The sequence below is a fragment of the Penicillium longicatenatum genome, assembly GCF_028827895.1.
Source record: "Penicillium longicatenatum strain IBT 33135 chromosome Unknown contig_1_segment0_segment0, whole genome shotgun sequence".
Classification (NCBI taxonomy): domain Eukaryota; kingdom Fungi; phylum Ascomycota; class Eurotiomycetes; order Eurotiales; family Aspergillaceae; genus Penicillium; species Penicillium longicatenatum.
The window spans coordinates 1,817,815-1,834,890 of NW_026643119.1; the positions used below are offsets into that span (position 1 = coordinate 1,817,815).

The 17,076-nt window shown below is 46.5% G+C and overlaps 5 protein-coding genes across 5 annotated transcripts; 3 read left to right on the forward strand and 2 right to left on the reverse strand.

The window, feature by feature from the left end:
• Positions 1–599: 599 nt before the first annotated feature.
• Positions 600–2,265, forward strand: N7484_001459 (uncharacterized protein; the record flags this gene model as incomplete). Its single annotated transcript, XM_057111879.1, has 4 exons — positions 600–778; positions 893–989; positions 1,049–2,056; positions 2,119–2,265. The coding sequence occupies 4 exons, from the start codon at positions 600–602 to the stop codon at positions 2,263–2,265; spliced, it is 1,431 nt and encodes a 476-aa protein (XP_056976616.1).
• Positions 2,266–2,717: 452 nt separating this feature from the next.
• Positions 2,718–6,734, reverse strand: N7484_001460 (CHAT domain-containing protein; the record flags this gene model as incomplete). The annotated part of the gene is made up of 1 exon (XM_057111880.1): positions 2,718–6,734. The coding sequence occupies one exon, from the start codon at positions 6,732–6,734 to the stop codon at positions 2,718–2,720; it is 4,017 nt and encodes a 1,338-aa protein (XP_056976617.1).
• A 1,235-nt stretch (positions 6,735–7,969) lies between these two features.
• On the forward strand, positions 7,970–8,455 carry N7484_001461 (F-box protein; the record flags this gene model as incomplete). Its single annotated transcript, XM_057111881.1, has 1 exon — positions 7,970–8,455. The coding sequence occupies one exon, from the start codon at positions 7,970–7,972 to the stop codon at positions 8,453–8,455; it is 486 nt and encodes a 161-aa protein (XP_056976618.1).
• A 1,316-nt stretch (positions 8,456–9,771) lies between these two features.
• On the reverse strand, positions 9,772–10,740 carry N7484_001462 (CE1 family esterase; the record flags this gene model as incomplete). The annotated part of the gene is made up of 1 exon (XM_057111882.1): positions 9,772–10,740. One exon carries the CDS (start codon positions 10,738–10,740, stop codon positions 9,772–9,774), a length of 969 nt encoding a protein of 322 aa, XP_056976619.1.
• A 3,090-nt stretch (positions 10,741–13,830) lies between these two features.
• N7484_001463 (dTDP-glucose 4,6-dehydratase) lies at positions 13,831–15,150 on the forward strand (the record flags this gene model as incomplete). The annotated part of the gene is made up of 3 exons (XM_057111883.1): positions 13,831–14,003; positions 14,056–14,594; positions 14,651–15,150. 3 exons carry the CDS (start codon positions 13,831–13,833, stop codon positions 15,148–15,150), a joined length of 1,212 nt encoding a protein of 403 aa, XP_056976620.1.
• Positions 15,151–17,076: the final 1,926 nt, after the last annotated feature.

The window sequence follows — 17,076 nt, forward strand, 5'->3', positions numbered from 1 at the left end:
AAATGGCGCTAGTGGAGCTCTCACCGATCAGAGGACAGCGTTAGGAATTGATTCCGAAGAGTTGTGGGGCGTGGGTGGGGGGACCTGGCCCGTCGTAGCCCCGACATCCCCGGTACTGCCGTATTGAATGCCGAATGCCCCCGAGAATCCCAATTGAGTGCTGGAGTATACGGACAAGTAACCTCGGATGACGTGGATAAAATCACGATCAAGGCTTTCTCGAACCTCGAAGTGGAATCGTTCCGTGTTCACCCCACAAATTGCGACTTCAGGTGGATCGTCGCTCCAATGAAAGTGATACATGTAGGCCGTGGGTCACCAAGTCTCCAATATACTTGGGTAAGGGTCCTTTATCCGTATTGCGTATCACATACCCCACGGGGTAAACCATTTCTATTTGTATAAGTCTTGTCCTGGGACAACGAACGGCCCTTCAAGCGATATTCTGACCACCCGCCATTGCTGTATTTTTTCAGACGACTTTTCTTCATTTGATTTTGACAATCTGTTATTATTACAATATCTTGCAATTCAATTCAATTCACTTGTCCCCTCTGGTGAAACACCTGGTGCTCCTATGAGCCCAAATATCTCTCACAATGAAAGGTAATAGCTCTGAGGATTCAATCCACCTTGAGAACGTGGTGCCAACCCCTCCGACCCACGACGTCGAAGAAGACAAAATACGGGCTGCAACTTCACTTCACGATCCTCAGAGCTGGAGGCCATGGAAGAAGAATGCACAGATTCTGATGGTTGCTTTTCATTCCATGATAGGGTAAGTGCTACAAAGCGAATCTGAAGACTCGAACCTCTCTTCTCCTCTCAATTGATGATTCTATCTTGATAAGGAGTTGGAAAACAACGATGGCTAAGCTTATTTACCTCCCAGAACATTCATGGCAGCTGGTATCATTCCGGCTTACGACACCTTTGCTGAGCAGTATGATATCACGGTGGTGGATGCCAGTTACCTAACGTCTTTCCAGGTAAGTTGGTGAGAATCGAGCTATTGTCAGCTGCTAATCATGAGAACGAAACAAATTAGATCCTTCTTCTCGGCCTTGCTCCTTTGATTTGGTGCCCAATAACTGCTGTTTATGGTCGATACCCCGTGAATATCTTTTCAGTCTTTGCCAGTATGGTCTGCAACATTGGCGGTGCCAGATGCACCACATATGGTACGCAAATGGCTACGCGGGTCCTTACTGCATTTTTCATCTGCCCTCCGATCGGGAACGGAAGCGGAATGATTACAGAGCTGTCGGAACCGGAGAAGCGTGCGCAGAAACTAGGATGGTGGACTCTGATGACAACCATTGGTACGCCCGCAGGTCCCTTCTTCATGGGATTCGTCACCAAGCACATTGGCGTTCAATGGATCTTCTGGATATTTGCCATCATCAATTTCTGTCAGTTCCTGTTGTACATTGCAATAGGCGACGAAACTATTTTCGACGCGAGTCATGACCGTGAACACATCCAACGCGGGACTTTTGGTCGGATGATTCCTCGACGGATCACCGCCCGTCGATTTCATGTCCGAGATATTCTGGCACCGTTCTCATTGGCCAAGTACCCCCGTGTACTGATTCCCGCATGTGCCCACGCTATTACATTTTGCTACGCGAATATTGCATTGATCGTGGAAATGCCCATTGCATTTGGCGAGAAGTTCCATTTCGACGCACAACAGATCGGCTTGCAGTTCATCGCTATTGTCATCGGATGTGTCCTTGGCGAGCAAGTGAGTGGACCTATATCCGACTGGTTCTTAAAAACTGTGCGCCAGAGAAAAGGTCACTCCTGCCCGGCTGACCGGCTGTGGCTTTCATATATTGCTTTTGCGACTGTATTTGCGGGCCTATTAAGTTGGGGCTTTCAGCTACAGCATGCGATGACATGGAATGTTACACCCTGCGTTGGTGCAGCTATTGCCAGCTTTGGCAACCAGATGCAAACGACGATCCTCACGACCTTCGCGGTGGAAAGCAAATCGAAAAGAGCGGCTGAGGTTGGCGTTTTTGTCAACGTTTTCCGACAGATTTACGGCTTTGTAAGACCCACAAAACGTCAATGGTGGATTGTTCAAAGATGCTAATCCCTTCTTCAATCTAGCTCGGCCCCTTCTACTTTCCTGATATGTTCTCTGCGTTGGGTCTAGGCGGGGCTGCCGGTGTAATGGTTGCTATCATAGCTGGTTGCTCACTGTGTCCAATTATCGCCATCCAGTTCGTAGCTACTCGACATGACAATCGCCAGTGAAAACCAGTGGACTGTGAATCTGCCAGTGCTGGCATTTGCGATCCGATAGGCCATTCAAGAGGATGATGAGACATTTTAAATTAAATTGTTTTTCTTGAATAATATCGTATCAGGACACGTCGATAAAGTCAAGTCATTTGGGTTTTGTTACTTTCCCGCTCCTTAAAAGAAGAGAATACAATATTCCCGGATGAAGACGAAGACATTCAAAGAATCTTTTTAGAGTCCCTGATATTATAAATTGTTATTTGAGAAAAACAGGTTAAGTGCTCGGATCCGTACGTCCTCCGGGTTAGACGGAAAGTAAGATAGTGAGGCGAAAAGGCATAACAAACATCATGCACTGGAATCGATCACACCAGAATATTTAGCTTGCTATATTCTATTGAGTATGGTCGGTAACAACAGAAACTTCCTGCAGTTTGGACAATACACTAATTTACTCATAAATCCTAGACGGGGTTCGCGGGCCCAAATCGAAGGTCTCCATAGCCAATCAACATGAAAGATGCCCAATAGTAAGGATCAGACCAATCGATCTGCGACAGAGTCATCTTCCATGTAGACAAGATGAACTCTTGATCCGATACAAAGTCCGCGGGTAAATTGCCATTTTCATCAGGTGCAGTCCAGCCTTCTAGCATACTAGTCAATAAGTCTTCAGCTCGATCACTGTCCAGATGCAAAAATTGAATTTGAGCTTCTTTCATAGCCTCGGCAGTAGAGAAATTCGCGTTGCTCTTCAGGTATCGGTAAAAGAAAGTCATAATCATCATCGAAGCTAGATCGCTAACTTCCCAAAGTGTGCCAATGTATGCTTGGCAACCACTGCTCAAGACAACATGGGAGAAGCCTAAGACATCTGCGCTAGGCGTAGCCTTGCCCAGGCCGCTTAGACAGGCGGCGAAAACGAGAAGACGGGCTGAACTTCGGATAGTAGACATGTCTAGGACGCGGAAATTTTGGCCAATTGAGATTGAGGAAAGAAGAGGATTGCGAGGGTCAATATAGCCATGAGTTCCGATATGAATGATCGAGGATTCACCCTGGATGTAGTTGCAAAATTCCTGTCTGGAAAGATTAGATGCTTCGACAGGCCAAGTGGCGAACATACGGGCAATATTGACTGCCTCAATTGCCGCCATATGTAGGTTTATCCCGTTGAGTTCGTTTCGTGTGTTTGATTCATCTCCTGGTGGATTGGCGTTTGGTGACTTGGCGAAGACAGAAACAGCTCGCGCTTCTGTCGCGGACTTGCGCTTGGATAGATAGAACAAAACCGCCATGCTCGGGGTGTGAGATACAACAGCGTGTAAAATCAAGGGCTTTCCATCAAAAACCAGTGCGGAGAAGGGAAATGCTGTCAGAGGCTCGGAGCAGGAGATTATGATGTTCTTCTTTGATCGAATGATCATTGAGAATGGTGCTATCAGCACCGAGGATAGCTCCTCAGAAAGGTCATCGAGCATCTTTCTGCGCTCAAACTTATCGTCACCCGAGTATTGGGCTATCTCCCCTGTGATTTGCATGAACTTCATCACAGGCCTTCTTATATCGCTTCCACGTTCTGGCCCTTGTTGCACATATTGAATGCCATCTCTGGTCACGGCAAACGCGATGAACCCTCGTGCACCAAATGTTATTTGAATAACAACAGCATCGTCAGGAATGCATTGATATATCAAGCGAGGTTCGATCGGTGTGCTGGTAGCGTCAATAAAGCTCGTCGCAGGAGAAATACAGTCATTATTTTCCAATTCCTGAATCTGATCTTGGAGCTCAGCGATCTCGGCAATTTCTTCTGGCGTTGGGGATTGAAGGGAGAGTAGCGATCTAAGTGCCCTGAGCTTATGAATGGCCGTAGGAATGGAGGCGCTGCTTGGCTCGACTAGCCCACGTTGGCTATGCTGAATCTGTAACGAATCGAGTACCGAACATGTCCTTTGGGATTCTGTGAACAACAACGCATGTTCATCCCACGATATGCCAGAGGGATGGCCATGTTCGTAATGATCCAATACAGCAATGGGAACCCCGGAGTCACGACACTTAAGGCAGAGACTTGCCATATTGAGATAGGTTTCACCTTGCCATCCTGCCATTGAACTTCCAAATCGGGCATCTACATCACTGGTTTGCGATCGACGAAGCTCGGTAATTTGACAAGCCCGGAGGAAGGAAGAGAACGCTAGCTCGGGGAAGTGATTTTCCATCATAATTATTCCGTATTGAGCGAGGCGAAAGGCTAACTCGCGAATGCCATCGACTGGTCGTTCAAAAAAGTCTGGCAAAGCAGCCGTAATCAGATTCACCAATCGATAACCTCTGTCAAAGTCTTGGGCGAAAATGCTATATGTCACTGCATTCTGGGCCACGGTCGAGAAGGTGCTCCAGAATGGACTATCACTGTTGATTGGTTCCGTGTAATGCGCCAATCTACCATCGAACAGACAGTTATCATCGATACTATCCAATATCGAACGAGCTCTGGCTAAATCCCCAATGCGCTCGCAGGCTAAGATGCAATAGAAATGTCTCATGGAGACCTGCCCTAACTCGTTTGCGTTATCCAAAAACCGACGAAGGGCCGATTCTGCCTTTTCAATATCGCCTGCGTCTAAATGTTGATGGAAGTCAAGCTCGGCTGAAGCATATTTTACCTTGATAGCATCTTCTGCCATTGCATTCTCCCAGATTTCTGACCTGGGTGGGTATTGAAGTGTCAACGATGAACTGGGATTAGATGGCTGCGACCCATCTCTCATGATCTGAAAACTTGTGTCATGTTGGATAAAATTTGTGAGCCTCGATTGCCACGCAGCGAAGGCAGCACGATCTCCTACTCGAACATAAACGGCAGCTACTTGCATACCGAATGACCAAATAGTATTGAATTTGCTGCTCAAAAGAGTGCCCCTATCATTGTTCCCGGCTACTGTATCCGGCGCAAGTGCTATCCTGGCGTCGTAATAGTCCCTAATCTCTTCGAACATAGACATAGCCTTTTCGATCAGAACTCGCGATGCAGATAAGTTGAAAACCTCATTTTGCATTGATGCTTGGCACACCACGGCTTGGAACATGGGAAGAGTATCCCCGAGAGCCTCAAACATTGCCTCCGCAAATTCCAAAGCAAGCAATGACGAGTCAAGACGCGAAAATCTCCGCCATTCCCGAAGTGCGAACCGGGATGTCAAAACACCAAGGAAGTGAACCAAGTTCTCGTTCATTGCATTAAGGCCCCAGAGTCCAATATCTTTGCCGGCCAGTTTCACTCGGAATGTACTCATTTGTCCTTTGCTGATCGAGACCAGAATTTGGTGGACTTTGACTATTTGGGCATTTGCCTCGTCCCGCCCAAATAGTTTCAGGGCGTCTTGTAATTTTTTATCGGCTTTACCTAGTAGGTCAACTCGTTCCTTCTTTGTCACTCGCAGTGGTATTGCCAGAATATGCAAGCAACATCCTTGTCGAAGTAGCACGGCCGCTTGGCCTCGTCTGCAACCAGTTTTCTGGAACAGAGCCAACGCAGACTCATAGCACATACTGGCCTTTGGTGAATATTCAAATGGAAGATTGAATTCAATGGCATCCCAGACAGTATTATCCCCAATTGATGAGGACGAATCAATCACAGTGAGGTTTAAAGAAATTGGGCTGGCAAAAACTGGACTGAGAAGACTGTCGGCTTCCATAACTTTACAGTCCCCCATGCCCACAGTATCTCCACTCGTTTGATACATATCGAAGAGGTCTCGGAGTGCAACGCTTGATGTGGTAGAATCACCAGCTTGATGAAGCTCCACTATGAGGCGACTTAAATAAGATCCAATCTCGGGTTCCCCATTTCCCGATGCCATATCTCGATGTCTCACAAAGCCATTCGAAAGTTGACCCACTTGCGAAGCTGAATCTGCACTTGGCGTATGCCATGGACCCTTGGGGCTGAGAGGATGAAACTTGGTCGTCAGGTTCCGTGCCATTATAGGAAACCACAGAATGGAGCCAAGGGCTTCACAAAGAACCCGATCAGGCTGAGCTCCAGTTGAGCAATGTGTGTCAAAATTGGCCCTGAAAATTTGATCTAATTCGACCGGTCCAATCATTTCCTTCAGCATGCTTATGCTTATTGGCCTGCCGCGCTCGTGATAGAAGTGAAGTCCCGGTGCATAGCGACGATTGAAATGGGTCAGCATCGTGTAATTCGACCAGCGAAGGCCCCAAGAGTGGGGCAACCGGTCGAGAAGACCATGGAGCTTGTTCAAACTCTCATATGAACATGCCAACCTGCCTGTCAGGATCGAGTAAAGAGAAACGCATCGAAGATACTCGGCATGTTGCTCCGGCTCGATCAGAAAATCGTCAAATTGATGTTGCTGGAGCCGGTCCCACGCTTCATCAAAGTCGCCTCGGAACTCTTCTGCGAATGGAGACCTGCCACATATTCCGATAAACTCATTGAAATCCATGATTTTTCAGAGCGCAATGATAAAGAGGGCGCGGCTTCCTCTCCATTCTGCTGGGCTGACGGTGACCAAGACAATCGGAATCACCGAATGATTACTTGCTTGCGCCCCATCCAAATCAAGCCTAGTACTGTTTCATCAGCCGATAAAGCTTGACAGGCGACTCGCTGTTTGCTGACGGGTCTGCAGGGCTGACGCCTGAATGTTTTGAATGTTTAGCTTGATGCATTAATAACTTTCACAGTTCACGATGTTTTTGGCCGGGTTCCCCACCATTTCCCTTGTCCCACTTGTTTTTTACTTCATATTTATACAGAAATCAGGACGGAAACCTGGCTTTGAGACTCACAGGTGTATAATCAAAAGGGTATGAAGCCGTCATTTGTGGTATGATCATCATACGAGCCTCGTCTGAAGGCGATAACTATTGAGCCGACCGTTGCTGGAAATTGGATTGAATAAGATTCTGACTGTCAGCAGCACATGATAGACTACCGATATGCGAGCAATTGCCAGTGATTCATATCGTCGAGAGGGGACGAAGAGTGATACAACAAATCTCATCAGAAGGGAAATAGGAAAGTGAGCAAAGACAAAACAGAGCGAATGGTGGAAAGAAGCAGGCATAGACACCTGTACCCTCAGGCAGCAACTCTAAAACTGGTCACACATTTTGGCTTACTACTTTTTAAAGCACTACTCTGCAACTTCATATCTGATTGTAAGAACAATGAGCTTTGGACAAGGAAGCAAAACATTTAGTATCTATGGATTAACATGTGATCGCCCACTATGCCACTACATGACTGCTCCGTACCAAGTGCCCCTAGTGGTAGGGTGCCAAGAAGAAGGAAACTAAGAAAGGAGTTTGACGTTGGTGGATCCATTCGTCCCTGCCATGACTACATTATATAGGTGGGCAATTATTCACATCCAGCTGGGCAACTTGGGTAAAGGCACTGTGTTTTGCTTTCCTTTTTGGCACTTTTATAGCTGATAAAAGTGGCAGTGGAAACAAGAGCGGGGCATGCTGCGGTGTGGGTCCTCCATGTACCGTCGCTAAATAACTAGCCTGTTTGTAGTTTCCGTTTGTCCCAACAGGGATCCGAGATGCAGAACAGTGATTTTTAAGGGTCTGGAATTAGGGCGCTCGGCTGCCCCGACTGTGATGTTTTGTTGATGCCAGCCCACTTCTCCTCCACCTGGCATTTGCCTGAACCTTTCCTCAACCCGACATGATGACATCGAATTCGCTTCCAATCTTAGACCTCCCCGTGGAGCTGTTCCGTACAATATTGTCGCATCTTCCAAATCGCGACATCAGATCTTTACGCCTTGTGTCTAAACAATTCTGCAATTCAGTGCAGCTTCGACTGTCCAGAGTGTTCTTGTCGGCCAATTCCCTAAACATCAAAGTCTTCCGCGCAGTTGCAGATCATGAGAAATTACGCCACAAGATCACAGAAATCATCTGGGATGACGCGCGGTTATCCCATAACTTTTCAGAAGACGTTATTCATCCTGAGCAAGGCATCTTTCTGCCAAACACGGATATAAGCGACAACGAGATTGAAGAGCTCGACGATGAAGCCTTTGATCATGAAAGCTTGGAAGATAAGGAATTTGAACATGACGAGGATCTAGATGATTTTGAGCAATTGAAGAACAGCGAGAAATTCAAGAGGCAAAGGTGCCCACCCTGGGTTCAAGGCCGCGTGCATTGAAACTCTTGAGCGTATGTTCTACCGGCAATCAGGGCCTTCAAATTTGCCTCGGGACTACCCCGGTATATCAGAGCTGAGGTCAACTGGGCCCTCACTAAGCGAATGCTGGGAGTATTATCGTCTGTTGGTGAGGAAACAGGATGACGTGTATCAGTTCTTCTTCTCGACGTTCATCCTTTCTTCACTGTTACAACGATATCGGTCATACTACATGCGAGTTACGGAGTAGTGTACTCTAGGGTATGAAAGAGCAAAACTTCTTCTATCTCTTTAAATGTAAGCCTCAGAAAGTACTGTTTACGTAGAATTATCAACTAGCCCTTTGTCAACTCTTCTTATTAGACAATTGACCTGGCAGTTGATCCACATTTCCAGCTTTGAAGCGGAGGAGAAGCGGCACAGACAAAAGAGAAAGACGAGGCGCACGCAGTAGTGTAATATAAAGTATGATAGATGGAAATATCGAGCAGAAGATATCGGCACGTCATGTGCTGGTCGAAACGTTCAAAGGAGACAGAAGCAAAGGAGCGTACGAGTATGAAGTACTAATAAGCTGAAAGGAAAAGACAGACGAATCAAGATGGTGTATTGTGAGGGGGTGGGTTATTAGGGGGAAGGGAAGAAGGAAGAAAAGATAGAGAAGCGCTGATCGACACAACAGAGGGGCCGCTTGAACTTGCGAGAGAAAACAATCTAACATGGGATTCGAGAGAATAAAAAGAGGCAGGACGACTGGTCTAGTCAGGGAGGCGTATCATCATGTAACTATGTAAGTTACATCAGAAATCATAACTTCGAGCCTTGAAAGCATCACGGTGCCGTTCCGTGTCACTTATCATCGGTTAAGTGTACTCTTATCTCCTCTCACCTCGTCCTCACCTTCATCGCCGTTGTCTCCAACATTCTCAGCCATATCAACAACACTCTTCTTAACGAATGAGACGATGCTGTGATAAAGCTAATGGCTTTTCAAATATTGACCGCTTTCAGTATGCGGTTTGGTGCAGCTGGGCGGATGGGAAGCGCTGCTTTTCATGCCCCATGGTCAGATGTACTATATTTTCCGTATTAGTGGGATTTACGTCATTCAAGATGAACTCAGGAGAGAAGTTAGTGAGAGCCGCTTTCCAATTTTAGGCTTCACACGACCGGGAGCGAGAAAAATTCATCTACAACAAGATACCAATTTTGTCTTAGCTATGTTTGACTGAGCATCATAAAAAGATTATGGAAAAGCCTACATCTGTTTTGCATTACCAAAGGTTATATACATCAAAGGCTGAAGTTGCAAAAATGGTGTAGAAGACCCGCGCAGCTCAAAGATCCAAGCGATATTGGCTGTAGAAATCGAAAATCGTCGCTGTCGCATTGAAGACATAGTGCCCCCCGGGACATTTCTCCCTGCCAAGCGTCTCATAATCATCGTTGGAGTGCGTGGAAGGCCAACAGTGACCATTATCTCCTTCCCGATAGAACTGAACAATGTTCTTCTTTCCATCACAATCCCAACCAGCATGCTTGACAGTCGGGTGTTCATGAACAGTCACGTTTCTCGCCCACTTCGCATCTTCAGGACATCCGTTTCGTTCCGCCCAGTCCTGCAAGACATCAATCATAGGCACAATTTCGTCCTCCACGTCTCCATTAATTGGCGCGGTCTGATCCACCGTCCCGTGGAAGAATAAAAAGGGATACCCTTCTTCACGCATCGCAGGCTCGCAAGCTTGCAAGCCTGGGACACTACCCGTCTCGTGCCAGGCACCGCTAACAACTGAAAATGCGGCAAAGCGACTTCCGACCGTGGCATTGCAGGCGATGACAGCAGCAAATTCTCCGCCGTTTGATTTGCCGTTCGCGTATATGCGGCCTGGATCAATGCACAAATTCTCTTCCAGATGTGTCAGAAGGTCGTTAGTGAAGTCGAGATCGTTCGGATGGGAGATATTGGCATTGGAGTTGGATAGCCAGACGCCGTTCTCGGTGTCTGGGTAAACAGCAATGCCATCTGGATTGAACTCTGGGTTCGAGAACTGAGATAATTTCTCTTGCTCTTCTCCGCCGCGAGAAGCGCCAGAGAAGGAAAAGTATACCGCCGTCTTTGTATCATTCTTGTAGGTATCGGGGATATGGAGTCGGTATTTGCGGTCGCTGTCGGGGAGTTTGAGGTTCTTGCTCTCGCCGGGACTAGGGAAAGCGTCGGGAATGCCTTTCCCACAACCGCTGCCGGATATCGCGGAGGTCGTGCCCGCTAGAGCCGCTAAATAGTAAAGAGAAGCAACGCGCATATTGTCTTTCTGCACTCCGTTTTGTTAATCAAGATCTTAGAATGATCAAATACGAGAAATCAATTGAATCTTATATAAAACTTCTTGGTCCTCTGAAAGAGCTGATCAACAGGAGAGCTACCTTCCCTCGGTCTGATAGATTAGCGACGCAAGCTGCGAATCTTCTCTTCTGTAAGTGGTCGATCCAAGCATCTTGGCGGTAAATCTTCTCCGGTTTGTGACGATCAACGGCTGATCCGCGAAGATCAGCGGAGACTCCTTTGCTTCGGGTCCAGAGTTCTTCACATCCCCTGTAACTCACAACTAAAATTAAAGAGCTGTACGCGTCGATGACGTCGAAAACATAGGTTCATCGATGAGGTGATTTTATGCAACGTCATCTACTTTTCTATCAGGAGTATCACCTTCCACGACAATTCGCACGTGGCTCCGATACCTTGGTCGCTACCAATTGATCGTCTGACAACACCATCATGCACAATAAAGGCGCAAACAACTTGCCCACTGTGGAGTACACATCTTATCAATAATTATTCTCAGATAGCAAGAACGTAGCTAAGCGACATGACGTTTAGGATCAATGTTCAGAGCTCGGCATACGTTGTTCGTCAATTGATATTCCAGAAGTTCATCCTCAAAAACTTACAAGATTTCTAGCGATTTCTTCGAGGAATTGACCACGATCATAAGATCAGGTATCCATCATGCCATCACATCTTGGAAGACTCAATTTAAGGCATGCAGTGAAGATCGCGACCACGGATACGGCAATGATTGCTGCTCTGGAACCACGGGTCGGTAAGGATGGAAAATTGTGACGAGGGATATGGAGCACAATTCATCCACGCGCTTCTGTAATCGGATCTTCTTCCCCGAGCCGCTGCCAAACGGACTACCCGGGCCGGTTTTCCACCTCGAGGATCGCCATGGCGCCCACCAAACTAACTCGACATGGCAGTCTAAGATACAAATATGGAGGTTTTGTCTCTCTGAAGCTAATGAGATGAGATCTCCACGAGGGTTAGAAATTTAATAAGGGTAGCAAGTACCACGACCATGCCAAAATGAAAAGGGCAGAGAATGTCTATTGCAGGGTCGTCGAAAGAGAGACGACGTGCAGGGTTCAAGGGTCACACAACACAAACAATACAAACAAGATGGTCGCTAAGTCAGCGTTGGCCTCGCATTGGCGCAAGACAGCTCAAGCTCAACATTTCTTCGTCTTTTTATCTTTTTCTATACCTTGTCCTGGGTTAAAACAGAAAATGAAAACAACAGTCACGGTAAAATAGCATACCGCATTTGTCATAATACTGACCCGGAATCACAACACCAGCTCACTATCCCATGTGAAGCCCTGCTGTTTACACCCCAGACCATATGTGCATAATGCTTTTCACTGACCGTGAAGTATATAATAGAGACGTAATATTAGCAGTTCAATTATATCAGATAATAGGGAACTAGTGGAGAGGGGCGCTGAGCAGCCTTGTGTCCACACAAACGAATTGAAATTGGGAAAGGGGCAAACACAACCCGACTGATAAGCGATACTACCAAGAAGAAGCAGATCAAATCTGCCAGCAAGACCACCAAGCCGATAAAGTCAACTGTTTCAATTTCTTTTTTCCTTAGAACGAGCTTGGTTGAGCTCTGGAAAATCCAGGAAACTTATGGCAAGGCACCAGCCCTGAGAGCTACCTATGAGTTTCTCAGTAAGCCCATCAGGTCATTTATCATGTCGCAAGAATGCATAAGGTTCATTCAACTCACCTAGGTCCACATGGAACCAAATAGGAGCGACGATAAAGGCACTAACACAATTCAAATTCGAGTTTGAGCTTGAGCTTTAGTGCGAACAACCACATCCTTTGCAGTACGGAAATTGGAAGATTTCCTTGGAAACTTGGCTCCATGATTTTCGACTGCACCAACAGTCTAGCATTGGCAGGATGATGGAATATATTTTCTTGGCTGCAGTGGAATCCCGCGCAAACAAAGAGTGACAGTTCGAACTGACAACATTAAAGATAGCCACGCTAGTCCATTTCGTCACCAAGTCTTTTAGTGTGGAGCTCTCCTATCCTTAGTTCCGAACGTACAAATTTCGAAAAAATGACAAAATTGCATCATCCAAACTCCGAAGATTCTATAGAAAGCACGCTCTACAATTGATGTCACGTGATCTTGTCGTCGGCTCCTTCGTCATGTGACTTGGAAAGGGGCTAAACTTTCCGGAAGCAGAGGGTTCAATTTGCCACCGTTGGAACAATGATATCCAACCGCTATAAATCTCATTTCCTACCATTGTTTCAAATTGACCAGGTAACGTTCGTAATGTTTCTTTTCATGACCTCTTCATTCTGGTAATATGTCAGGGAATTGAGATATCTGAGTCTCCGATAATTTGTACAGTACTTGCGAAAATGGAGAAAATCATGTCTCACCATTTATATACCTTCTTCGCTCTCCAGGTCCTGCTATGATAAACCACCATCTCAAAAGTGAAAAACTAATTCAATTGCTCAAAATGGCCCTCTAACCGAGGTTATTGGCAGGAGCAACGAGGTTATATGTAGCGTGTTCTATAGAAATTAAAGATCACATAAAATCGTCAGAGGTTTTATGCGGCGGGGAATTAAATATTCCCCAGCGAAGCATAGACCACTGGGGACTAAATCTGTTAGTGCAGTGGGACTTGGGACTAGATTTAACCTAGCCCCATAGAACTTGAAGAGGTCTAGAAAGGGTCTTGACACAGTAAAGATGTCGGGTATATTGCCACTGTGATAATCACGACACTAACCGAACGGAGTAATTCCGAGTTGGGGTCCGCGACCGACCGCAGTCGCCTCCGTATCCCGTTCATCAACTTGGACTGCGCGATGGAAGAATTATCACATCCGATCTATCCAGAAGTCTAAAAGTTATTATTGCAGTCCTTACAGATTCCTGCTCTCGCGATAGATCTGGAGGTTGATCTATTTAAGGCGCTGCGCGCCGAAGGAAATCCGGATAATTGAACCGCGGCACCGCCACTTCTTCGCCTTCAACACGCTCCTTCGCTGTCAACACTGCATCACAGGCAAAATGCCTGCCCCTCGTTTCATTTCTCCTCCTGCGACCCCGCCTCCCAGTAAGGGTCTGTCGCTGGCGACTGGAAGAGATAATGACCTTGAAGGTCAGCGCCTCATCGGCACCACCCGATTTGAGCCTCGGAGTGACGTGAAAAACATTCTGATCACTGGAGGTGCAGGATTCATGTACGAGTATCTGAAAATTCCCCAGATTTATGACACTAACATAGTAAATTAGTGGAGGTTGGGTAACCCGACACCTGGCGGTGCAGTATCCCGAATATAACATTGTCTGTTTCGACAAGCTCGATGTTGTCGCCTCTCTTTCCAATATCAGCTGTTTGCAATCTTTACCAAACTTTGAGTTTGTGCATGGCGATTTAATGGATCAAGCAGCCATTGCCAAGGTCCTATCAGAGCACAATATTGACTGTGTGATGCACTTCGCTGCATGCTCACATGTCCAGAACTCGTTCAATGACCCACTAAATTTCACCGTCAACAATGTCATTGGTACTCAGCTGCTACTCGAGGCTATTCGTCATCACAAGGGTCCCAGAAGGGTCCACCGCTTCATTCATGTCAGCACTGATGAGGTTTATGGCGATGTGATGGAATCGGCGTGTGACGAAACCAAGCAATTTATGCCCACCAACCCATATGCAGCCTCCAAGGCGGCTGCTGAGATGTACGTTTGGTCATATGCCAAATCATTCGATATCCCGGCTCTTGTTGTTAGGAGCAACAACGTGTACGGGCCCGGTCAATACCCTGAGAGTAAGAATACTCACATCCCATTTCTCTGGTGATGAATGCTAAGACTATGGAAATAGAAATAATCCCTCGCTTCTGCACTCTTCTCATGCAGCAAAGGCCATTAACAATACAAGGCTCCGGCATGAACATTCGCCGGTACCTTTACGGAGCTGATGCTGCTGATGGCTTCGACACTTTACTGCACAAAGGTGTCATTGGTGAAGCATACAACATTCAGTCTTCCCAAGCAATCACCAACCTCGAGGTAGCCGCTCGCACACTTGAGCTATTCGGCTACAGTCCACGGGACTTCAACCGATGTCTGACTCAGATCCCTGACCGTCCTTTCAACGACCATGACTACTGGGTGGACGGCTCCAAACTGGCTGCATTGGGATGGCAACAACGCGTCCCCTTCTCCGAAGGACTAGAGGCATCGGTCAAGTGGTACCGTGAGAACTTAGATTCTTGGTGGCCTGAAGTCTCGAAGAATATCAGTGTCGCGTTGACCGCGACCCCTGAAAACCACCCCTGTGATACACAACCTAATGGCAATGGAGCCGAGGATGTGGGCTGAATTTCAAAACTTGAAAATTTGAACTTATAAATTAATTAGAGAGCGACCTAAATATACCGTCCGGGCATGAGAATGCTATTGTGTTTTATGTTTTGACAAAGAAATCCCAACATTGCGCTGCATTTTCTTTTTCCTTGGGTCCATGGCTCCTTTTTGTAGATATATCCAAGTTCCCCTGGATATGCAAAAATAATGAGGAAATTTGAGAAAAAGGTCGACTAGGAAATCTTTCGAGCTCGGGGCTCTTGTTCATTTCAAGTCACTGGGTCATGACATTTTTTTACCGAGCCGTAGTTGGGACTCGTCAAAGGCGCAGGATCCAAAACTCACGAATAAACTAACACTAAGCCAGGTTAAATTGGGTCCCACACAGGTTGCAGGGTTGGGCTGGGCCCGGAATTAGTACGGGTAGATTATATTATCCGGGGATATATCCTTTTCTACCGGTCGCATTACACTAAAAGAACAATAGACTCGATTCGTATAATCTCTTCATACCTAGTCAGGGTTTTGGCTTTCTAAACAGCACACATTAAATATGAAGTGGAGAAAACCTCATTTGCAGTAGAACGAAAACGAGTCGTGGACATTTTCGTTTTCTGCCTGTCCGGATGACATAGCCTCTTTGACCGCCTAGATCGTTCAGCCGGGGTTTTGTGTTGTCCAAGACGCATGATTAGTCAGACAAGTTTAGAGTTCGGGTTCATCCAATGTCCGTAAGCTAACAGATTGAACCCATATTGCAGCGCCTATTAGAGAAATTAGTAGGATGCCCATTCTGACCGGGGCCCTATTATGAAGACAATCGACCTTGAACTGTCAAACGAAGCGAAGAAATTGAAGAGAACGCTGGAAAGCATGTAAATACGGACCCAGGGTTTGGCATAGGCAGGCTAAAATGGGGTGCAAAGATACAAACCTGCGTTCGAAACACAAAGAGAAAGTGGCATGACAAACTCAAACTAGATAAAAGGTTGATGACCATTAGTGGTCGTATCTGTCAGGATAGTTGATGCCCCATCATACCACTCGGTGTATGCTACTGTGTTTCGTACATGTCGAGAAATAGAGAGTATTCTGGTCGAAGTCGTGTGAGTAGAGGAGAACGGAGAGATTAGGTTGGAAGTCAGGAAAGCACGGCGAGAAAATTCGAAAAGGAGCTATAAATAGTCATACGTAGAGATGGACTACGTGTAGCTGGTTGGTGCTGTTCTGCGAACATCTGGACTGAGCGGGCTGGGAAGAGCTGTGGTCGACCATTAGATCAGGAAGTCTGACATTAAACACGTGAGACTAACTCACACCAAGCAAAAGCTTACAATCTATGACATAGTGAGCAAAGGAAACCAGGTCAGATCGCGTCACAACGAATTTGCGGGTAGAAATGGAGGCGACGGAAGAATTACTAGAGCAGAGAGGTTCATCTAAGCAGTAGGGAACAATGGATTTAAGAAAATCAGAGTAGATCTGAATAAAGAATTCAGAGAGTTGCTCCATGAAAACCCGTCGAGTGTTTAAGCTATGCCAAGGAACTACAGAATTCTGTCTACCTCATGGAAGTTAAAAACGGTGGAACTGGTAGACATGCAGAACGAAAGGACTTTCTGTTGATTGGGGGAGTCAAATGTGGATGTGCCATGCAACAAAGTTCCGAGTCTAGTCACGGGAATCAAGCAAAGGGGTCCACGGCAGACGGAGAACGGGCAAAAGTAATGATGGTCTACCGCCCCACAGAACCGAGCAAAGAGCGACAGGCCCTGATTTTAAATAATCTACTCAAAAGATTGGTTATTAGAGAATATTTGCATACACAAAATAGGTGAATTGAAGCAATGTTGGGGCTTTTCGAGGTGCCACGGTAGCTCAGAGCCTCCTTTTTAGAAAGGAAGACTCAAATAATCCACGAGATAAACCCGGGGTGAGAAG